The sequence below is a fragment of the Diabrotica virgifera genome, chromosome 7 (genome assembly GCF_917563875.1).
Source record: "Diabrotica virgifera virgifera chromosome 7, PGI_DIABVI_V3a".
Lineage (NCBI taxonomy): Eukaryota > Metazoa > Arthropoda > Insecta > Coleoptera > Chrysomelidae > Diabrotica > Diabrotica virgifera.
Window position 1 is genome coordinate 93,027,956 of NC_065449.1, and position 25,673 is coordinate 93,053,628.

General features: G+C 34.4%; 1 protein-coding gene across 8 annotated transcripts in view; it reads left to right on the plus strand.

Annotated features, from left to right (window-relative positions):
* LOC114335103 (kinesin-like protein unc-104) overlaps nt 1-25,673 on the plus strand; it is a 380,719-nt gene that overhangs the window by 304,214 nt on the left and 50,832 nt on the right. For 5 of the 8 annotated variants that reach the window (XM_050655714.1, XM_050655713.1, XM_050655716.1 and 2 more), the window contains 4 exons: nt 2,473-2,587; nt 8,331-8,503; nt 15,481-15,659; nt 25,260-25,585. In XM_050655714.1, the coding sequence (XP_050511671.1) occupies nt 2,473-2,587; nt 8,331-8,503; nt 15,481-15,659; nt 25,260-25,585 (793 nt within the window). Of the gene's footprint in view, nt 1-2,472; nt 2,588-8,330; nt 8,504-15,480; nt 15,660-19,089; nt 19,255-25,259; nt 25,586-25,673 lie in introns of all 8 variants that reach the window. The other 3 variants (XM_050655717.1, XM_050655719.1, XM_050655720.1) reach the window with 2 other exon arrangements.

Sequence of the window (25,673 nt, forward strand, 5' to 3'; positions counted from 1 at the left end):
TCGGGATTCTGGCGTGTCGGGATTTTGGCCTGTCGGGATTTTGGCTGTCGGGATTTTGGCTGTCGGGATTTTGGTGTAGACCCTATTTATATAGGTACTCTTTATAAAATGCAGGAATTCAAAATAATATCAAAATTTAGACTTTAATAATTATTACAATTTATGAATTAACATTTGTCTGTCATAATAAATATAATATAATGTCAGACCAATCAAAATATGATCAAATGATCAATACACTGCTCAAAATGATCAAATCTTACTAAGAGTCATATCAGTTTTTTTAGGAACCAGCTGTACACAGTTACTTTAAATTTTCCAGAAAATTATTAGAGCCATTAATTACTTTTGTAATTCTTATGTTGCACACTAAAATATGCGTTGCCACGATAATCCAAAACAGTCGTATATTCGTGGAATAGCCTATAGGACACACGCCGGCAACAGATGTTTCAAAACCTTTTAAAATCGAAACAACTAACAAGATGTACAAAGATACAAGTATATAAAACAATCAGACGACTCATAGTGATGTATGGAAGCGAAACGTGGACGATAACAAACACAAACGAAAAGAGATTACGTGTTTGGGAAAGAGAAATCCTAAAGAAGATCTTTGGTCCTGTACTGGATGAAGCATCAGGACAATATAGGATAACAAAGAGCTCGAAGAACTTTACCCAGACGCCAACATCATAAAAGAAATAAAGTCCAGAAGACCCCAATGGGCGGGACACCTCAGAAGACATTCTGACCAAAGAACAGTAAGACTGGTGTGGGAGGAAGTCCCAACTGGAAGGAGATCACGCGGACGCCCTCACCTCCGGTGGCGAGATAATATAGCAGGAGACCTAAGCACTATGGGCGCGGAGAATTGAATGGAGGTTGCTCAAGACAGAGAAGAGTGGAGGCAAGATCTCGAGTGGCTAAAATCCACGAAGGTTTGTAACGCCACGGAGTAAAAGTAATAGCCTTGAAGTCAATTAAGGTGTGTTTAATCCGGCTGCTCACAATAAATCCGGTACCAAATTCGTGACATGTAGAGACCTTGCTGCAGTAGATATTGTAGTTGTTTTACAGAATTACTGAGCCAGTCCATATCATCTCCTGTAAAGCAATGCTGTTATCTTTGGCCGTATGCATTTCTTATATGAGTTGAGCTGTAGCTCCAGGTTGTTAAGGCTATGGGTACATAATTCGCAAATATTTTACGTGTATACCTACTTTTTCTGTCTTTACACGGCAAATTACGTGTAGTAAAATTCACACTGGTATGGATATGTAAACATTACTAGAATGTCATTCTACTTGAAAATGTCATCATTAATTTAAAGAGATGGGTTTTGAATGTTCTTGTATAACTGTTATAATTGGAAATTAATAATTCAGTTAATAAATGTGATAATTTTTTCACTAACTATGTATTCAGTGATTGTAATAATTTATTTGTACAACAAAGACTAATACTCAATCGAGAAAAGAGGAAAAGTGTTAAAGTGATTTTTTACTAATATATTGTTATGGAACGCTTACAATTTTGAACATCTTTAACAACAAAATACTTGGATCACAGAATATATTATCCTGATGTATTCTCTGCTTGGATCTTCCACAAATAATACACAATAAATAACTTTTTATTAAGTTCACGTCTTAAATCAATTATTTATCAAATACACTACATTTCAATAATATTTAATCAATAACTCAACATATTCCCGATGCAATGTCAAATATTTAAAATTGTCACTGATTGTCAGTGTCTGACTGACAATATATGCTGTAAGTGTAAGACAAAGATAGATTTGGAAAATATTACCACGGCATTGTGTTTATTTTTTTTCGAATCCTGAAAAAAACAATAAATATTTTTGAAAAATTTAAACGCAGAATGAAAGACTAAATTATTACCGAGGGCCGAAAGTCCCTTAGAATAAATAAAAAGTTTATTTTGAATGATATATTTGAAAGTAAAAATCACACTAAATTTTTTTCTTAGTTTTTCACCCCTGTAACTTATTAAAATAAACATTATAGAAGTTCTCAGGGACTTTCGGCCCTCACTAATAACGTGATCTTTCATTCTGCGTTTAAATTTTTCAAAAATACTTATTAGCTTTCTCAGGATTCGAAAAAAATGAATCCCCATTTGAATAGCATTGCAGCCGAAAATACGTACCGATCCTCTTAAAGGCTTCTTATATTCCAAGTGCATCCTTTTTTTTGTAATGATTCCAATTCTTCACAACGTTCTTTCATCCAGCTTTCTTTTGTGGTTTTCATTTTTGCTCTTATCTTATGTTGGGTTTCTTTGTATTTCTGTTGGTTCTGATGTATTGATGTCTGGTATCTGCGTTGCTTCATTAGATCAAGTATTTTTCCGTCATCTACTCGTTTTTGTGATTTCTTTATTTTATTTCTAGTCTCTTGGTCTTTTGTATCATAGGTAAATAATAAATGAAATTGTTTTAGAATTACGAAGCCAGAATAGACGCCTTACAGAAACAAGTCGAAGAACAAAGTATGACAATGTCTATGTACAGTTCCTACACCCCGGAAGATTTTAATAATGAAGATGATATATTTGGTAAGCGTAGTTAATTTAAAAATGTTAAATGTGTTGTCCCAATGTATTTCCGAAAATAGTTAGGTATGTGAAACTAAAATGTTTCTATGAAAGCGATGGCTTAATTATGGAAAATACTTCTTTAATACATTAAAGATATTTTCGGAAAAAGAAATTAACAGACACGTTCATATGCATACCGTAAAATAACTAAAATTAGTTTAAGTTTTGTAGTGTATACTATTTCGATATTTTTATATGTATTATTAAAACAGTAAATGAACGGGAAATAAGGCGGTACCGTGTAATTTTCAGGATTAACTCCGAATTGCATGCAAAATTTGGATTTAGGCTAAGGCTCCACGGGCGAGAAATTGACGCTAGCAATAGCAGTAAAATGAACTTAAGGTTCCGCGGAACGGAATAGGAATAGCCGAACTGTACCGACTACAGGACTTGTGCGTAGTCGGTTCAGTTCGGCTATTCCCATTCCGTTCCGCGGAACCTTAAGTTCATTTTACTGCTACTGCTAGCGTCAATTTCTCGCCCGTGGAGCCGTAGCCTTAGGTTCTACTTACCCTTTACTTCAAAGTTGAACTTGTGCCGTTGGTTGCTTATACTTGGGGGGTGACAGTCACCCCTTCTTTAAGGTGAAATAACGCTCGTTTAAAATAAGTCCGGAAATGGATAAATTGGCTAGTTCTAAGCAACTTTCATTCTCTAAAGTTTTCTAACTAAGTCAATACTTTTCGAGTTATTTGCGATTGAAAATCTTTATTTTTCGACAAAAAAAAACACGTTTTCAGGAAATTTTTCGCGAGTAACTCAAAAAATAAGTATTTTATGGAAAAAAATATTTGTAGTACAAATGTAGCATATAAAAAAAAACGAAAAAAATTGTGTATTCGTGAAGTCGACGCAGTAAAATACGTTCTTATTCGTCAAAGTCTAAATCAAATATTTCAACGTAAAATATCCAAAAAATTAAGCAATTTTCGGGAAAACCCCAATAAAACTTTTTAAAGTGTTTAAAAGAAGCTTTTCTTTTATTTTTATACAAGTCCCCTTATTTAGCATCCCAAATGAAATTAATCGTTACTGCTTTACAAACAATTATATATACATAGCATATTATTTATAAAAGCAATACCTGCATTTTTTACTTTTTAAGATTTTTCGTATCACTAATACTTTTTAAGTTATTTTGAAAAAAGTGCATTTTTTCAAAATTTTAGAAGAAATGTTTTTTAATATTAAACCAATTTTTTCAAAAATAAACATTTTAAACCGGAAAAACTTACAGATCGTATAAACAGTACACATATAAAGTAAATGGTAAAGCGGTAACGATTAATTTTATTTAGTGTGATAAATAGGGGGAGATTTTCACGATTTTTTTAACCAAAAAAAGGGACCAACTTTATTTTGAGTGTAACTCACTTAGTTTTGATACTAGAAACTTTTATAAAAAATAAAAATAAAGCTTTTAGCTTAAAAAACTTTAATAAGTTGTTCTCGAAAATTGTTTCATTTTTTGGTTAGTTCACGTTGAAATATTTGATTTGGAATTTGACATATAAGAACGTATTTTTCATGAGCTACAACTTTGCTTTTACTGGGTTTATAGACTTCGTGAATACACCATTTTTTTGTTTTATGATAAGCTACATTTTTGCTTAGAATATTGTTTTCGGTAAAATACTTACTTTTTGAGTTATTTGCGAAAAACCGCTTGAAAATGTGATTTTTTTGTTGAAATATACTACTCGCAAATAAGTCGAAAAGTATTGACTTAGTTAAAAAACGGTATAGAACAAAAGTATCTTAGAATTAGTCTTCTTCTTCTTCTTCCTTCTTGTATGTAGGCTTTAAAGCCTGTTTCTTCTTCAATATTATCCTCCTAAATTGTTTAGGTTATCGCACCACCTTTTTCTTGGTCTGCCAATACTTCTTCGTCCATTTGGTGACTTATCTCGTGCTATTCGTACTATCCTATCCTCTGCCATTCTACTAATGTGTTCGTTCCACTCCTGTTTCCGTTTTGTCACCCATCCATTTATGTCTTCTATATTGCATGATCTTCTTATGTTTTCGCTCCTCTCCCTATCCAACAGACTTTTCCCTGATATTCGTCGGAGCATTTTCATCTCTGTTGTTTCTAGTAGTCGTCTCGTTTTAGATGTGTCAGGCCTTGTCTCCGCCGTGTATGTTAATATAGGTCTAATTGCTGCTTTATAGATTCTTGCTTTTGTGTCTTGTCTTAAGTGTTTGTTCTTCCAGATTGTGTCATTAAGAGATCCCGCCGCTTTACTTGCTTTTAAGCTTTGTTGTCGTACTTCCTCTTCAACATCTCCGTAACTGGTTATATCAATTCCCAGATATCTAAACCTTGCTTCCTGCTTTATTATTTTCCCATCAATTTCGATTTTACATCGTAGTGGGTATTTAGATGTTGTCATACATTTGGTTTTTTCTTAGAATTAGTCAATTTATCCATTTCCGGACTTATCTTGAACGATTGTTTTTTCACCCCCGAGAAGGGGCCACTTTCACCCTTCAAGTAAAAAGAAACTAACGGCACAAGTTCAACTTTGAACTGGAGGGTAAGTAGAACCTAAAACCAAATTTTCATGCAATTTGGAGTGGACCCTGAAAATTACACTCCAAAATGGTCATTTACTGGGCTATATACGTAATTATTCAAAACGACAGGCGCCATTTTGTAAAATTGTTTTAAATGAAATCGTATTGCAAATAATACCTTATTTGAAAGCTCTTATATCATTTAGTTTAATATTCATAGTCTAGGCGCCAGAGGGGTCACCGTGTCCTTTTCAATTCTGATGGACAAACTCAGCGGTTTCTTATGGATTTTTGGTTGCTGATTACGAATTTCGAGGGTGGATTTCGATCCGAGTGGTCAAAAAATTGTTATAACAATTTAATTGTTTATAAGGCTCTGGCTCATAAACTAAAAGAGATAAAAAAATGTTTCAAATAAAATTTGTTCCTTAATAAAAAACAAAGAAAAAACATTTACTAAACTTAAATCCAACAATTAGAACTCAAGATATTGTAAAATTAGTCCACAATGCAAATTGCAAATTGCAAAATAAGTAATTTTGAAGCTTCATTAGCCTTAGAAGATCTCATTTTAAAGCTTAACTAATAGGCTTCCAAAAAAAGTTTGTTAAATTACTTTATCTTCATTTTTTTTAAGTTATACCCGTTTGAAATTATAATTTTTTTAAAAAATTTTACATTAATTTGTTTATAAGGGTTTCAAGCAAATTTGAGCTACAAACATTTATACTTTAATTAACAATGATGATAGAAGAACTCAAAAGGAACAATTTGAGCTTATGAAAATGTTCGTAAGTTTATTTTTGGCCAAGATATCGATATTTTAATGGCGCGCTATGAGGCGCAAGATCGGCTCACAGTCAAGTAAGTGACGAAATTCGTAGCCAAAATATCGATATCTTGGCCAAAAATAAACTTACGAATATTTTCGTAAGCTCAAAATGTTCCTTTTGAGTTCTTCTATCATTATTGTTAGTTAAAGTATAAATATTTATAGCTCAAATTTGCTTGAAACCCTTACAAACAAATTAATGTACAATTTTTTAAATAAAATTATAACTTCAAACCTGTATATCTTTAAAACAAATGAAGATAAGTAATTTAACAAACTTTTGTCTGGAAGCCTATTAATTATGCTTTAAAATGAGACCTTCTAAGGCTCATTTGCATGCGTAGGAGCCGAGTTACGATCGATAAAGTTTCGAAAAATACTTATTTTGCAATTTGCATTGTTCACTAATTTTACAATATCTGGAGTTCTAATTGTTGAATTTAAGTTTAGTAAACATTTTTTTCTTCGTTTTTTATTAAGGAACAAATTTTATTTCAAACATTTTTTTATCTCTTAGTTTATGCGCCAGAGCCTTATAAACAATTAAATTGTTTATAATAATTTTTTGACCACCCAGATTGAAATCCACCCTCGAAATTCGTAATCAGCAGCCAAAAATCCATAAGAAACCGAGTTTGTTCATCAGAATTGAAAAGGACACGGTGGCCTGCATTTGGCGCCTAGACTATCAGTGGTCACTATGTAAAAAAGTAGGAAGTATACGTATTCATTTGATACACATCAGCTGTTATGTAAAACCACCGAACACGTAAATTTCTTTTTCTACGAGCGTGCAAAAATGTCTACTTTCGCGCACGCGTTTTAGTTTAGAAAGTTTTACTTTTCCGCACGCGTGTTACTTTTCCGCACGCGTGTTAATTTAGATATGTTAATATATCCTTAAAGAATTATAATACATGCAATAAACTAATATTTAGATATTATTTACTAATTTATTTCAAATATATCTTATTGTGTGCATGTGTTCATGTTTTAATGAAATTAACGCGAGAATTCGATGAAATAAAATAATTTTGACATAATATTCGAAACTCAAATCAGTAGACAATAACAGTGGTTTTGAATCGTCGTCATGGATACCAAGATCATCGTCATGCTAACCAATTATGCTGAAAGTTTGGTTTTGACAACCTTGTCAAAGAATTAATTTGTGTATGTATTTTCATATTAATTAAATTAATTGATTAAGATTTGGTCATTTTTTAAAGATTCGTAGAAAAAAATATTGTTCCTAACGCTTGCAGAAAGTCTCTTTTCCGCACTCGACTGCTTGCCGAACTCCCGCTTTGCGTCGTTCGGCAAACTGCAGTCTCGTGCGGAAAAGTATGACTTTCTGCACTTGTTAGGAAAATAACTATTTTCTACGAGCGTGCAAAAATGTCTACTTTCGCGCACGCGTTTTAGTTTAGAAAGTTTTACTTTTCCGCACGCGTGTAGATATTTTAATATGGCCTTAAAATAATTCTAATACATGCAGTAAACTAATATTTAGATATTATTTACTATTTTATTTCAAATGTATCTTATTGTGTTCCTGTTTTAATTAAAATAACGCGACAATTCGATGAAATAAAATTATTTTGACATAATATTCGAAAGTCAAATCGGTAGACAATAACAGTCGTTTTGAATCATCGTCATGGAAACCAAGATCGTCGTCATGCTAACTAATTATATTGAAAGTTTGGTTTTGACAACCTTGTCAAAGAATTAATTTGTGTATGTATTTTCATATTAATTAAATTAATTGATTAAGATTTGGTCATTTTTTAAAGACTCGTAGAAAAAATATTGTTCCGAACTCTTGCAGAAAGTCTCTTTTCCGCACTCGACTGCTTGCCGAATTCCCGCTTCGCGTCGTTCGGCAAACTGCAGTCGCGTGCGGAAAAGTATGACTTTCTGCACTTGTTAGGAAAATAACTATTATTTTATTTTACAATGTTATGATATAATTAATTTGTTTTTTATTGACTGATTATGATTTATAAAATTATAAATAATTTTATAATTTTATTCAAGAATTACAGAATATACAAAGTTAAAAACTGTATGTATTTGTAAAGTATACTTTACTGTAAAGTATTTGTAACCAGCTCTACATAACCAATTTGACATAATGATCGCACTATGTCGTTCTGCCCATCCTACCGGCAGAGTTAGATTGGAAGAGCTGTAGTATGCATATCAGAATGTTACATGTTTTTATTATTAGATAAATAACCTTAGGTTTCTAAGAAACATTCTAGTTTTTCGAACTGCTGCTTGTGCTCGTTTAGTTTTGTGTCAGTGGACAAAATGCTTTAAAAATATATACGAGCGCTTTTGCAGTGAACCCTCTATTTGACGCAGAATGCAACTGGACCGAAAAGGAGTTCGAACTTGCTGCTTTGGCTTGGAGGAAATGGAAACATCACCAGTTTACTTCTTTGAGAGATGATCTCTGGGGTAATGCTATATTCTTAAAAGAAGCCAACGCCATATCCGTGGAATTAAAGAAAAAGGTATCTAAATAATTATTTTTTTACTCGATATATAGTAACAAGTTCATAAATCATAAGTCTATTTCAAATAAATTCTTATTTACACTTTTATGTAAAATTACAAAATTGTTACAAAATACTTTGTTAATAATAACACTTTTTGGGATTTTGTTACAATAGATGTTTATTACACTTTTTATGATCTATCTATTCAATTTAGCAGATATTGTATGTACATAAAAAAAGACTAAGTTTTCACTCTAATGGCATATAAAACAACATAATGCTATTCTACACCCCACCAGAATGAAAACAATGGGAACCTTCTCTGGTTACACCTCCGAGGCTTCTACAATTTGCAAACCATACGGATGCTGAGACTAAGGAAGATGAGGGAATTCTACAATTTACAATTCACGTCCCATCTGCTCAGCGCGGTAAAGTTCCAACGAGAATGGTTCCCTTCATACTCCACACAGAGTAAATGTAAATCAAAAATGAATAACCATTTTCAATTTCGCTTCTTCTTCTTCAGGTGCCATCTCCGCTACGGAGGTTGGCAATCATCATAGCTATTTTAATTTTTGAGGCAGTAGCTCTAAATAGTTGTTTCGAGCTGCATTCAAACCACTCTCTCAGGTTCTTCAACCATGAAATTCGTCTTCTTCCGATGCTTCTTCTGCCATCTATCTTTCCCTGCATTATGAGTCGTAGGATGCCATACTTCTCGCCCCGCATCACATGTCCGAGATACTGTAGCTTCTTTTCTTTAATTGTAAGTTCAACTTCCTTTTCTTTACCTATTCTTCTCAGTACTTCATTGTTTGTAACTCTATCTACTCAGGAAACCCTCATAATTTTTCTATAGGTCCACATTTCAAAGGCGTTAAGTCGTCTCATTGTCTCTACATTTAACGTCCATGATTCCACTCCATAGTATAGAACACTGTAGACGTAACATTTTGTTAGGCGTACTTTAAGAGCTAATGTTAAATCTTTGCTACATAGGACCTTTTTCATTTTTATAAAATTAGAACGTGCTTTTTCGATTCTGACTTTTATTTCTGCAGTGTAGTCGTTATTTTCTGTTATAAGTGTTCCTAGGTAAGTGTACTTTTTTACTCTTTCGATCTGCTGGCCCTCTACTATCAAGATTTCGTTAGTATTATGGTTGTTTTTACTAATTTTCATAAACTTCGTCTTTTTGATATTGAGAGAGAGTCCGTACTCCCTACTACACCTTACTATTTTACTCATGAGTCTTTGCAGGTGTTGTAAACTATCGGCTATTATTACTGTATCATCTGCATATCTGATGTTGTTAACTAAGACTCCATTTACTCTTATGCCGACTGTTTCATCTTCCAGAGTTTCTCGCATTACCTCTTCAGAATAAGCGTTAAATAATAGAGGTGATAGTATGCAGCCTTGCCTGACTCCTCTCTTTATTTCCATTTCTTCAGATGTTTCTTTTTCAATTCTTACTATTGCTCGCTGATTGTAATAGAGGTGTGTTATTAGTATTAAATCTCTTTCATCTAGATTTTTATTTTTTAGGATTTCCATGAGTCGATCATGTTTTACTTTATCAAACGCCTTATTGTAGTCTATAAAACAGACGTAAAGAGGATGGTTAACATCCAAACATCTCTGTGTCAGCACGTTGAAGGAGAATAATGCCTCTCTGGTACCCATGCCATTGCGGAACCCATATTGAGTGTCACTAATATCCAGCTCCAGTTTAGAGTGTATTCTGGCGTGGATAATTTTCAATAGAATTTTCAAGGTATGTGACATTAAGCTTATGGTTCGGTAGTCACTGCATTCTTTTGCATTCACCTTCTTTGGCAAACACACAAAGGCTGATGTCAACATTTCTCTAGGGATGATTCCTGTAGTATAGATAGCGTTGAACAGTTCTACTATTATGTCCAGGTATTTCTCGTTGACCAACTTTATCAGCTCGCTAGGCAATTCAACTGGACCAGCAGATTTATTGGTTTTCATAGAGTTTATTGCCTGACTAACCTCTGCTTTGGTTATCTCTGGGCCTACATCTCCCGTTTGGCTATCTACGGATGTACTAGCTTCTCTCTGGTCATGAAATAGTTCCTCGATATACTCTTTCCATCGTCGCAGTTTTCGTTTTGTCTCCATTATAATATTTCCATTTTTGTCGAGCAATATATTTGAGGTTCTTCTATTTCCTATTCCGGCTAGTTCTTTGACTTTTTTATGTAGGTTGAAGTTGTCATATGTGTTTTGCAGTTCTTCTATTTCTTTACATTTTTCAGAGAAGTAGGTTTCTTTAGCCTCCCTAATTTTTCTTCTTATTTGGTTTTGAAGCTGTTTATAGCGGGTCTTATTAATGGTTTTGTTTTTTCTTCTTTCATTCATCAACTCTAGAATTTCCTCCGTCATCCATTCTTCTTTCTTACATTTGGTTGTAGTAAGTACTTTCTTACTTGGTTCTAATATAGAGGTTTTGAAGAATTGCCACTGCTGTTCTACGTTGCAATTATTTCCTGGGTTTCTGTCTAGATTTGTGTTGATTTCGTGTTTCAGATTTTCTTTTGTTTCTTCTGACTTTAGTTTCTGTATGTTAAGTTTATTGTTGTTGCGGCTTTTTTGCGTCTTTTTTAGTTGAAGTTGAAACCTAGCAATAAGAAGACTGTGATCAGAGGATACGTCTGCTCCTGGATATGCCTTTACTGCCTGAATTGAGTTTCGATATCTGTGCTTTATTAGGATGTAGTCAATTTGATTTCTGACAATTTTGTGCTCTTTGTCAGCTGGTGATTTCCATGTATACAGGCGTCGCTTAGGTAATTTAAAGAATGTATTTGCGGCTATAACATTATGCTCCTGGCAAAATTCTATTAGGCGATCTCTTCTGTCGTTTCGTTCGCCAAGCCCATATGATCCTACATTAGGATAGCATTTTCCTTCGCCAATTTTTGCGTTGAAATCACCCATGATCACTGTTATGTCTCTAGATGCTGTGAGATGTAATGTTTTCTGGAGTTCGCTATAAAAGTTTTCTATTTCTTCTTCATTTTTGTCAGCAGTTGGCGCATAAATCTGGATTAGGTTCATTTTTCCATGGGTTGTCAATAACTGCAACATTATTATTCTTTCGGACATCGGAACGAAGCCTGTTACTGATCTCGTTACTTTTTCGCTGAGGATCATAGCAACTCCATATCTGTGTTGGGTGTCGCTGCTTCCAGAGTAATAGATTCGTCCATTGTCTGTATTGAGTTCGCCAGAGCTGACCCATCTTGTATCACTTATTCCTAATATATCGATATCTAGTCGCATCATCTCTTGCTGTATATTCTTCAGTTTCCCAGGTTCATACATACTTCTTACATTCCATGTAGCGATTTTGTAGGTAGATTTGTATATATTTAGTGAACAGGGATTTTGCTGACTAACGGCCTGGGAAGCCCTGTCGTTACTGTTGTTTCTTCCCCTGCCGAATCTTGGCATCCGAGAACCATGATTAGTAGGTTGTTGATTGTCATTTCTGTAAGCCATGACGATTTCTAGGGATACTCCATGAGTCTTTAATGCAGTGGTTTCCCGTTGCCTTCTGCATCCTTATACCGTTGACCATTCTGTAGGGTTCATCCGCCTTCGAGACCGATTTCTCAGTCTCAGGACAAAAGAGTGCCCTACCACTTACTAACTCATCCGCCCGAAGCCGTTGGTCAGTAAGTGGGGGGATTGCTTATACCGGCAATCATTCGGTGAAGAGTAGGTATGTAGTAGAAAGAAATATAGTGACCCGTCTGCCCTCGGAAACCTAATAGCCATTCGGGGTCGGAAGAACAAGAGGTAGCCAAGAGAGGCCGATAGGAAAGATTAAAGACATTTTACTCAAGACTAGTTGAAAAAGAGTAAAATGTGAAGGCCCTTATGATCCGCCAGGTGCGTTTCATAAGCGTATGAGTATTAGTACACTTTGTATTCCCGCTCATACTTCGGGGTGTTGACTACAGGCTGTATGGCTCGTCCAGCATGCCATAGCATAGAGGATAGGGTGCACGCCATTTTACAATGTAAACACCCCAACTCCATGGCCTGACAATTTCGCTGCAAAACGAAAACACAGCCGAACCATATTCTAGTCCAATCAGAGAGTGCTGCAAGCACCCCTACCGGTTTCGAAACTTATTAGTCTCTCATCAGGAGGCACATATGCTGCTCTCCCTGATCCAACCAAAACAAACCCCAGCGTGCAGTCCCGGATTGCAACGAACTATGCCATTTCGTTCGTTGCAATCCGGGACTGCACGCTGGGGTTTGTTTTGGTTGGATCAGGGAGAGCAGCATATGTGCCTCCTGATGAGAGACTAATAAGTTTCGAAACCGGTAGGGGTGCTTGCAGCAACTCTCTGATTGGACTAGAATATGGTTCGGCTGTGTTTTCGTTTTGCAGCGAAATTGAAAGTGGTTATTCATTTTTGATTAACATTTACTCTGTGTGGAGTATGAAGGGAACCATTCTCGTTGGAACTTTACCGCGCTGAGCAGATGGGACGTGAATTGTAAATTGTAGAATTCCCCCATCTTCCTTAGTCTCAGCATCCGTATGGCTTGCAAATTGTAGAAGCCTCGGAGGTGTAACCAGAGAAGGTTCCCATTGTTTTCATTCTGGTGGGGTGTAGAATAGCATTATGTTGTTTTATCTGCCATTAGAGTGAAAACTTAGTCTTTTTGCTAGCAGTTGCCGCTAGGGCATCTATGCCATTTCGTTCGTTGCAATCCGGGACTGCACGCTGGGGTTTGTTTTGGTTGGATCAGGGAGAGCAGCATATGTGCCTCCTGATGAGAGACTAATAAGTTTCGAAACCGGTAGGGGTGCTTGCAGCACTCTCTGATTGGACTAGAATATGGTTCGGCTGTGTTTTCGTTTTGCAGCGAAATTGAAAATGGTTATTCATTTTTGATTTACATTTACTCTGTGTGGAGTATGAAGGGAACCATTCTCGTTGGAACTTTACCGCGCTGAGCAGATGGGACGTGAATTGTAAATTGTAGAATTCCCTCATCTTCCTTAGTCTCAGCATCCGTATGGCTTGCAAATTGTAGAAGCCTCGGAGGTGTAACCAGAGAAGGTTCCCATTGTTTTCATTCTGGTGGGGTGTAGAATAGCATTATGTTGTTTTATATGCCATTAGAGTGAAAACTTAGTTTTTTTGCTAGCAGTTGCCGCTAGGGCATCTATGCCATTTCGTTCGTTGCAATCCGGGACTGCACGCCGGGGTTTGTTTTGGTCGGATCAGGGAGAGCAGCATATGTGCCTCCTGATGAGAGACTAATAAGTTTCGAAACCGGTAGGGGTGCTTGCAGCACTCTCTGATTGGACTAGAATATGGTTCGGCTGTGTTTTCGTTTTGCAGCGAAATTGAAAATGGTTATTCATTTTTGTATGTACATACTTCATTGCTTTTATACATTTTAACACATTGCGTGCCACGCTTTAATCGGGATATTACTCTCAGGGTCACTGATATCCACGGACATGAAAGTTAGGCATACGTGTATATCAAAAATGAGCCACGTGGCCCCTAGCAAAACATCTGTGTCTCTTATATATGAGCGACGTGGCGCGCAATGTGTTAAAGAACAATTTTGCGTTTGATCGAGTAAAAGATGCAGAACACATAGAAACCTTAACGCAACATTAATATATAAACCATCGCTGTATGACAAAAGAAATGTCAATAAAAAAAGAAGTTCATCAAGCCTGTGTAATTTCTTCACTATCGTTGAATACGTATATTCCGAAAATATTTTCCAAGATGCCCTCGAAAATAGTGAATAAGGTATAAAAACGGAGATTACGTAAACAATTTCAGAAACGCAGACGATAAGGTCATTTTTTAAGACAGTGGCCAGGGCCAATAACGACCTCTAAATGTCATCACCAGGGAAGGAGATACTGTAGGCCTCAAAATACAAATAAAACAAAAAAGTAATGGTTTTTACAAGTACACCAAATGCCGACAGTAATATTCGTATCTATAACAAACAGATACAACCTGCACAAAGATCTTGGTTGCTGGATAACAAACAATCTTGACCACCATAGCGAATTACGAGCTTGTATTGATGTCCGCTTTTCACATAAATTTTTGTCTTGTCACTGGATACCGATTTGTAAAGATTTGTATTTATTCCATACTGTTATACGGAGTGGAAACATTAATTCTTGAAATTACAAGTACGAGGTGGATAGAAGTGTTTGAGATGTGAATTTTTAGAAGGATGCTAAAGACCTGGGAAGTCCAATAGAGGACCTTTGTCCTCTATTGGACAAAGCACGTGACCAACAATGAGGTGCTAAAAAGGATGAGGACAGAGAGAACTCCTAAATATTATAAAAAACAAGTTATCTAGAAACACATTTACAGGGACATCCCTATCAACATGAATGGATTTTGACGTAGAATCTTCCTTGGAGGTGGGGTGAAGTCCGGCGACCGCTGAACGCAGACAACCCAACAAGCCTAGTTTTAGGAAGAGCAGGGCGCATGTGAGAAAAGCCGGAAAATGGAACGAAAAAGATCTCCAGGAAGAAGAAAATGTTTGTGGTTGAAGAATGTAACAGACTGCACAGGTATGGACACCCATTTATCAATAAGGACAGTTCAAGATGAAAGCAATTTGCTGTAATTATCGCCAACCTTCAGTAATGGAGAAATCAGTTACAAAATGAATGGTTGTTACGCTTTATTATACTATGAATGTATTTTTTCTATTAAAATTATTTTATGTACTTTCTTTCAATATATCCAGTTGCTTATAATATTTGATGAAGCATGATATCTTTAAAGTGGAATATCTGTAATATAGAAGAGTAACAATATCCCAAAAAAGCAGTTACTCTCTAAAGAACAAATGTTACTTATTTTTTATTATTATAAATTTTGTTGTAATCTATTTTGAAATTGGAATGTACCAGCTATATAAAGAATTTTCTTTCACAGGTTCAATTTCAGTTTACATTACTTACGGACACCTTGTATTCTCCACTTCCTGCTGATTTACGACCTATGATAGATTACGACCAAGATGAAGATATTAGTATACCGAGGACCATAGTTGCCGTCGAAGTACAAGATATCAAAAATGGCGCTACTCACTATTGGTCTTTAGATAAATTACGGTAAATTTTCTACATGTATCTTTTTTGCCAAACAATGCACACTAAACAATTTTCACAACACGAAAGATTTAAAGTTTAAAAGAGCAGATATGCTGAACTTTTGCTGGCTGTAGGTATACCATAGTTGAAAAACTTTTATGAATGAAATAAGAACTTATAGTGTAAATGGTATATTTGCATAGTTATGGGTTAAAATAATGAAAATATCCAAGCTGATTACAATTTTCAAAACGTTTTCGGTCCTATCAGATCATCATCATTAAAACTCTTGGTACTGAGTAGAGAATCACATTGGCTGGTAACCTTTGTCAGATACAGACGTGGTCGAGGTTGCCAGTAAGGTAATATTTTCATCATTTTAATAATTTTACAAAATATACCACTTATACTAGCAGTTTATACTTCATCATAAATTATTAATATTTGTTAAAGACAAGAAAAATACTATTAAACATTAAATAAAATTCTTTAAAAAATAAGTAAACATAATAATATAGAAAGATGAAAGGGGAACAGAATAAAACATTACCGTTGTCGAGAATAATATGTTAACTCTATGGTCTGATTTTAAACCGGGAGGAGTAATTCTTGTTTGTAATTGGTCCAAACTCAGGCAAGTTTACTCTACTCCACTGTTACGAAATTTTGACACTAATTGACATTTATGAAATTTTGACAATAGGGCTTTTCATTCACAGTCATTTGTTTCGAGCTCCTGTCACATGCCGTATAATCCATGTATATAAATATTATACACAGATTATACAACATATGACAGAAGCTCGAAACAAATGACAATCGATGAAAAGCCCTATACTGCCATTTCATAGGATAATTAAGTTATATCGTTGATTTTTTGTGTTTTCTCGTTTTCTGCGTTATTCCTTTAATTATTAGATATTTAGTCTACTTTTATATAAAAAAAAACAGTTATTTTTAGAACTCTTAGGGACGTATTAGTATAATATAATAATATATGTATATGGATTACCGTCGAAGGACGATATGATCAACCAAAAAAGAAGATGTATTTGGTGATATTTTTAGTTACTTTCTTGGGTGTGAATCTGCCTTTTTAGTTTACTCCTCCTGGTTTAAAAACAAACCATAATAGATAAATATTAGATATCAGAGTTCATTATGAGTATATATTATACAGTATGCATCTAAAGCTTCACATATATTTTCTAGAATATGAAACTTAAATTGATAATCTTTTGCGCTGAATTAAGGCAACCGTTCATAGTTTTTATGATGTTTTAGTATGGTAATCATAATAATGGCGGGCGGGCACCATTTTTTAAAAGTATTATAAATGAGATCATATGGAAAATAATACATTGTTTGAAATCACTTCGTATATTCTTACATTTTTTAACAAATCTCTAGATTTTGAATGTGGAAAAAAGTGAACTTTCGCTAAGAATTTGGTATTCTGTATTCAGCTTTTGTCGAAATCCCTCGAAATTTAATTTATCTTTACAGTTTTTTACGCTTCACTTATTTTTTATTTACATTTGACAAAAATATGACGTCATCGACATTTTGCAAAATGTGGAAAATGTTGCACTGTAGAATGAAAGGTAATGCTGGATGTTCGCCCTCTACATATACAGAGTTGGGCTAAAGAATGGAACCAAGCAAATATCTTTGAAACGAAAAGACCAATATTTTTGAAACTTTGCATGCAAGTACAGTGACGCAAAACGCATCTGTTGCTATACTTTTTGTTACTAGTTCACTTCCGGTTTCACCGGAAATACCCTTAACTTATTTATTTTAAATGGGACACCCTGTATATTTTTGCAGATTTTGAAAGAACTTTTTATTTGTAATTCATAAATACCAAGTTTGGAAGAAAAAACTATTAAAACAAGAAATAAATCTCTTTACAGTTAAAAAATAGGTTAATTTATTTACGTTAGACCAACGATAATAAAAATAAAAAAAAATCATTTAAAATGTTGAAAATGATAGTTTGAGGTGATTCCTCTAAATCAATTGCAATATTTGTTTAATAACTTCGTTCAATTCATTAAAAATATTACACACCTCGTCATGAGTTCTAACACGATCACCATGACCAATATAATATTTCAATGCGATCTCTTTCACTTAAATGAACCATTTTGAATAGAACTTATTTCTGTCAATTAGTTCAGTAACAGTTACCTACTATGCTAAATTCAAATAAATACAACAATAGTTTTAGTCTATAGTATTATATGGACAATAGTACTCGTTTATTTTTAATACAAAAAATTATCTACAGACACTTTTTAACTATTTTTTTCTTCTAAATTTGGTATGTATGAATTAAAAATAATAAGTTCTTTCAAAATCTGCAAAAATATACAGGGTGTCCCATTTAAAATAAATAAGTTAAGGGTATTTCCGGTGAAACCGGAAGTGAACTAGTAACAAAAAGTATAGCAACAGATGCGTTTTGCGTCACTGTACTTGCATGCAAAGTTTCAAAAAGATTGTTCTTTTCGTTTCAAAGATATTTGCTTGGTTCCATTCTTTAGCCCAACCCAGTATAAATATGTTGGTAAAAACAATTATCTGATAGTCCAAAGTACACTTTCCATAAATTAAATCATATTTGAAGTCCCCTTTCAGACTAGAAATTATTTAAACGCATTTTTCTCGAAAACAGTTATAATTATTCTGTTTAAACAAGCGTTCCATTTTTTTACATAAGAAGTAATATTTACATTTTATTTTCTAATCAAAATAACTAAAAAGTATCGTTGAAAAAAGTTTCGACTCAAAATCATCTTCAGGAACCAAAACTTATTTTAAAGTAAAAGTATGGCTTACTCCCAGTAAAAATAATACTTTCTAAAAAACTATACCGAACCCGTACAAAACCTGTTGAACACCATTTAACAGAACAAAAGAGTTTCCCACCATTTACCTAACTGGAGAGTTTTTCAATGACTGGCTCACTTTTATATCCATACCAATATCGAAGAAAATGCCCAAAAAGAAGTATCAGAAAGAAATCTCCAAAATATGAAGTATTACTTACCACATCATTTCATTTAAAGTTGTCTTTCAGAATAGAGCATGTCCCCCATTTTTAATAATTACGACACTATAATATCATAAAAACTATAAACAAGTTCAGTAATCATAAAATTTATAAATATAAGTTTTACTATTCAGGAAATAGTTGGTGAGGAAGACTTTCGCCGCGCAGCGTGACGCTTGTTGTTGTAAAAACTAATTTATTATTTATTAACACACTTTTATTCAAATAGATATGTAAGAACTCCCTTATCTATAATATAATCAATAATCCTCATTCACAAGGCATTGCTTCGATTCAAACATTAATTTTCCTCATCAACACGCACACAACAACTAGGCACACCAGAAAATATTTTGTTTGACTTTTATTTATTTCAACTTTTTCATCATGAAGTCAAAGATTGGAGTTAATGCGTCTTGTGTATAACGAAGAAGTCTCGACGATAGACAGCCCTGATGAACCGATGCCTCCTGTGTCAACTCTGCTGCGGTGTATCGTGCAATGCCCACCGTCACCGTCACTGTCACGCTTCTCACTAAACCGTTTAGTACCTTCGAGGTTGGTGCCACTCTATACCACCTCATTGGTTCGTTTCATGTAAATAACTTGCTTTTATATTTTACGCTTTCTTCTGATACGTTTGAGCATACTCATTTATTTCTTTTTCCAATAAGGTAACAGAGTAACGTAGCTATAGATTAATATCAATGAAAATAATTAATGATATATCAAACATAGCATAAGAAAAAAAAAAGGTTTTAGATTCGTTCATTGTTGAACTAAAATAGTTAAATTATCAAGATTTGTTCTTTGTGTTGTTAAATCATTGAGCCTGAATCCCAATATTGAGCGCCATATCACCCATCTGCTGCTTCATTTCTCCAATCTTCTTTCTTTTGGGTAGGTAATCTCCATTCCAGGAACACCGCGAGTTTTCTATTTTCCTTCTTAAGTTTTTCCTTTTTTGTCACGCCACCCTTCCATCTAAGCATCCACCACATGAACGTTTTTTTTTTCTCTTTCTTTTTAACTGTCCAACATACATTCATTTCCGTACATCATAAGTGGTCTTATGACAGTTTTATATAATTTTCCCTTCAATTTCATCAGAATATGTCTGTCACACAGCACTCCTCTCTCGTCCTTCCACTTTATCCATTTCCACCCAACTCTTCTCCATGCATCTCCACTTATTTTTCTACCACACTGTAATACCGATTTTAGGCATTTAAAACTACTACTCTCTCCCATTTTTTTATGTTGTGACTAAGTATTTTTATGGCCCTGTAGTTTGTGCATTGTTGTATATCTCCTTTGTTTTTGTAAACAGCTACTAATACACTGCTTCTGTATTCGTCTGGCATTTGTCTCACTTCCATAATTCTATTTGAGAAACTATTCTGTTAGATAACTTGTTCCTGTATATCCTAAAGCTGTCCACAATTTTCCTAGGATATCATCTGGTTCAGACAGATGCTTTACTGCTTTACCCTTCTTTATTTTTTTAAATACTTGAAGACCTTGCCGTTTGTTATTTTGATGACCGTTACTCTTACTGTCTCAATTAGCTCGACTGGTTTTCTGTCAAATTCTTTATTTAATATACTGTCAAAGTAATTGTTTCATAGTTTTTTGACATCATTTTCGTGAGCTAGCATTTTATTGTTTCGATCTCGAATATATCTAATCTTACTAAAATATTTTGCTTTCTTTGTTCTATGTTTGGCTATTTTGTATTACCTAGTGTGCTTGTCCCTCCCTGGTATCAAGTGGATCGTATAGATTTGTATACGCTTCTACTTTATCTTTTTGCTGCTGGTACTTTTGCTTCCTTTTTGGTCATCTTATAAGTTGAAGATCTGTGTCCGACCTGATTTGAAGATAAAATACCAATCAACTTCTTCAAATAACTTCTTCGTTTATTGTGTTGATGAGACTATCCTATAAAAAGTTTCGTTAGAAATTAAGAATCTTCAAGTATTGAAGTAAATTTCCAAACAATTTTTGACGTTAGGTCCATACATTTTCTTGATCATTCCTTCAATCAATTTCATCATCTCTATTTCTTTCTTTTAAATTATACAAAAACTCTGCAGGAAAAAGATTTTGGAAGCCCAAACTATTAAATATTAAATATATAAAAACACCACATTCAATGTATACAAATTTTATTACAATACCTCTTACATATAACCTTCGAGAATAGAATAAGTAATTAATAAAAGTAATAATTTAGATACAAATGTGTTGTATTTCTGTACATGTAATTACGATACTTTTTTACCTTATTCGTTTTCTCTTCAGTAAAAATGCTATTGTGTATGTCAGTAAATTCAAGATATTTAAGTAAGCATTAACCGGAAACGTAAAAAACTCAAGAGCCACTTCAACACATAGTCAGTAGGCGACTAATCAAAACAATTTAGAAGAACATTATGAAAGATGTCCATATTCAATGTCATCAAATACTTCACATATAAAAAATATACATCATATGGCACTATCCTCGGACGCAAGTAAATGAGTACGAAGAAAAAGAAGAAGAGGTTATCATTAAAGATATTAAATAATTTCCTTTTAATTTTCTTCTAGTGCATATCCGTTACTGAATGTTGGTAAGCATTATCTTTCTTTTTTAATTGTCTCTCCTATATTAATAGTTTTATTTATTGCTTCTTTTAAGATCCTCATGGTGGACAATACCACGACGAAACCATGTTCTTATATTCTTCAGCCAGGCTATGACGTCTCCCGCCACTTTTTTCCTGAACTTTTCCTCGTATAATCCATTTCAGTAACTTTGTAGAATAATGCTGGTTACTCTAATATTTCCTTCGTTATTTCAACAGTGCTTATATTAATTTGACTGTGTTAAATAAAGTTCACTCAGCCTACTGTAATTATTTTCAGTTTCTACATAGTAAAACAGATGGATCATAACAGACTGATCTTAACGTTGCCTGGCCTTAGTCTTTTATTCTTTCCTCACCAATACCAATAATATGAAACATGGCAGGTTACGAAGTGATCAGACAATTTAGTTACTTAGGCTCCGTCATCACTTAAATTAATGCGCGAAATTTATCTATGTCCTTTAACAGTAGAGGGTGCGAAGATGAGATCCGTCGACACATCACAATGGCCAGATTGGTAACAATCAAACTCCCAAAAATATGGAAGAATGCTGACCTTATAAAAAGCACAAAATTACTCCTTGTTCGATCATAAATATATCATATCACCACAACTGTGATCCAAAATATACTGAGATGTTTTGGATGTATAACTAGAAGAAGAGAAAGGATGGAACAAATGATAGTAGAAGGACAAAATACCGGACAAAAGGTCCAGGATGAAGATATCCAGTATCATGGTCTGGTCAAATAAATGACATGACAAGTTACTCATTCTCCGAAGTAAAACAACACGCACAGGAGAAAGATAATTGAACAGAAATAGTCAATCAAATTACATGATGTCACTACTTCTTTACGAAGGAGAAACGACAGAGGAGGAGGACCAATAATATCCCACTTTATAAGCTACATAGTCCTACTCTTGCAATAGTTGTCGGAGATTCTTATAACCCTCATTTCTTCGCCTCATCTAGTTGCTAACAAAATAAACGCAAATTTTCGAACTGTCGAATGTCGGATACTACCTATCACACCTATGTGAGTTGGCAGGTGGTGAGTGATGTAGAGCACTTTAAATGTGGATAAGGTGGTGCTATGATTTAGTTCCAGGCTCCAGGATCCTGGTTAGGAATTGCAAGAGATTAAGAAGCTCGCTTAGTCAGGGGCACTAAATTTATTTAGTATACGTCTGCTTCCCATCGGAATCACAGAGTATCTATCCCTATCACAATTTTTATATGTGTATATTTTTAAAATTTATGTGAAAAATGTAGAACACCTCACGATGTTGTGTGTTATTATTTGGCACATGTCTTCTTAAACACATTTTTATATAGGATTTAATTTGTGTAAGATTAAACAATTATCGTACATGTTTTACGTATTTACGTTCATCTTGAATTTTTACCTGCTATTTTATCACGTAATATGCTTCTTAAAGTATTGCTATGTATTTTAATTTCACCAAGTTATTTTATGGCTTATTTTTATCATGGTGGCACCAACCTTTTCACCCCATACTCCAAAAATTAAAATAATATAAACTGAAGTGCATAGAAATCGGCCCACTTAAATTTTTGACTTTAACTATTTTTTTAGAAACTCTCACTTGGATGAAAAAAAGGGATATACTTTTTGAAAGATAATTTAATTGACTTTGACTGACTGCATCTATTAGGGTGCTAAGCATGCTATTTAGGGTGGCAGTGAATACAATTAAGATAGCTATGATGGTAACCAACGTTCTGAAAGGACATGGTACATGAAGAAGAAGAAGAAGAAGACTGCATCAAGCAAATTAACTTTTTTTACTGCTAACACAAGAAGGGTAGTTGACAATTAAAAATTTAACAATTTTAATGCTTTAATAATTCGTATGACCTCCTCTAGCATTAATAACTACTCTGATACGATTAAGCATAGGTCTAATCAAGTTCGCTATTGTTTCTAGTGGCCACTCTTCTCCTATTGTGACAATAAGCTCTGGGATCGAGTTTGGGGTATGAAGTCTAGCTCGAATTCATTTTTTTAGAAAATAAATTATTTTATAGTCGTATTACTCCGTAGAGTAACTAGGTGCATTTTTCCGTTGGAACTTTACCAGCTGCAGACGGGGGATGTGAATTGCATAGTGTAGAATTCCTTCCCTCTCGTCTTCACTGCAGCATCCATTTGACTTGCAAATTGTAGAAGTCTTGGAGGTGTCACCAGGAAAGTGTATCAATAAGTTTTCAATTTAAAAATCTTTTAGTAATATTTTTAATATTTTCAATATTAATAATTTACTATTAGGATTGAAAACTACTTCGTCTTTCAATGCCAGATGGCGCTAGCCACCTACTATCATCACTTCAGTTGCAATGGGTGGGAAAACCTCTCGATGCGAATCAGTTAAAATATGGAGAACAGTGCCTACGTTCTTTCCGATGAAGGCTCCAATGGACTGGACTGCACTCCGTATTCTAATTGAAAAGTAAGATTGTTTTGCCTTCGCATTGCAACTGAATAAAAATGGTATACATTTTATTTTATAGTCGTATTACTCCGTAGAGTAACTAGGTGCATTTTTCCGTTGGAACTTTACCAGCTGCAGACGGGGGATGTGAATTGCATAGTGTAGAATTCCTTCCCTCTCGTCTTCACTGCAGCATCCATTTGACTTGCAAATTGTAGAAGTCTTGGAGGTGTCACCAGGAAAGTGTACCAATAAGTTTTCAATTTAAAAATCTTTTAGTAATATTTTTAATATTTTCAATATTAATAATTTACCATTAGGATTGAAAACTACTTCGTCATTTTTTTTTAGCTCATCCCATAAATGTTCTATGCACGCTGGCCATTCCATGACAAGAAAACCGACTTTAGTAATGTAATCTTGCACAATTTTTTAGGTATGTGGCATTGCATTGTCCTGCCTAAAAATAAATTCGTCTCCAATGTAGTCAACGTAAGGTACCACATGCATTGCTAAAATCTTCTTGATGTTAAATTTCACCCGTTAAATTTCCTCGCTCGTGAAGACGGTTACCCTACGAATGAAAACAAGGTCGGTTCGTACCCCCATAGAAATTGCACCCTAGATCATGCAGGAATCACTTCCATAAGGACTCAGCTCGTCAATGCAGCTGAGAACAGAACAGATCCCCATTATTCCAACGTCCAGTTCAGATGATCCTGTGCAAAATGCACTCGTGCTTGACAATGTGCTGCAGTAAGTTTTTGACCAATTGCAGATACTCGAGGAGTCAGATTATTTTCCTCCAGTCTTCGTCTTACTCTCCACTGACTAATATCCATTTCTCTTACTTCACGGAGCTGTTTTTGCACTTGAACGACATTAAGGTGACGATCTTAATATTGTTGACACAATAAAGCAATCATCACGAGCAATTGTTGCTTTCTACTTGGTCCAGGTCATCTACGAAAGGATCGAGTCTCCTCATAACGTTGGGACACTCTCGAACCACGGCGAGTGTTATATCCAGTTGTATGCTTATCCTTAGCTCGCTGGCTAAGTGCATTGTCTTTTAATGCAATAACTTGGGCGGCTTTCTCTGGTTTAGTGTCCATTAAACTTACACACACCTAAATACGAGAACACTAATTACTGATGAAAAGCAAACAATATACAATTGTGAGTTGCAAATTGCAAAGATCATAACAAATGTTGACAAATTTCTTATTATCGTTATAAAAATCAAATAAAAACTTTTCTATATTTACCGGTTGCTACGCATATAAATGATAAGCAATCCATGACAAATTTATACTCATATTAAAGTCTATTAAATTATCTTTCAAATATATCCCTTTTTGGTGGAAGTAATTAGTTTTAGAAATAAATCTAGTTAAAGTCAAAAGTTTAAAGTGGGCCGATTTCTATGCACGTAAGTTTAGAACAATTTAATTAGTATTCCTATTTTTCAGGCAACGTCTTGAATTAATGCGCGAAATGTATCATAACGAAGCCGAAATGTCTCCTACATCTCCAGACTACAACGTCGAATCTTTAACTGGCGGAGATCCGTTTTACGACAGATTTCCTTGGTTTAGAATGGTAGGCAGAGGTTTCGTTTACCTCAGTAATCTACTCTATCCCATTACACTCATCCATAAAGTAGCAATCGTCAGTGAGAAGGGTGATGTAAGAGGTTATTTGAAGGTAGCAGTTCAAGCCGTTATGGATGAAGATAATTCTGATCAAGTTGGCGTCAGACAGAGTGCCAGAATAGCGTTCGAAAGTACGCCAAAGAGTAAGTTATTATATTTTAAATTATAATTAACCCCTTTAATGATTTACGACTTAAATCTTCTTCTGGTGGTGCTGTCTCTGTTAGTAGA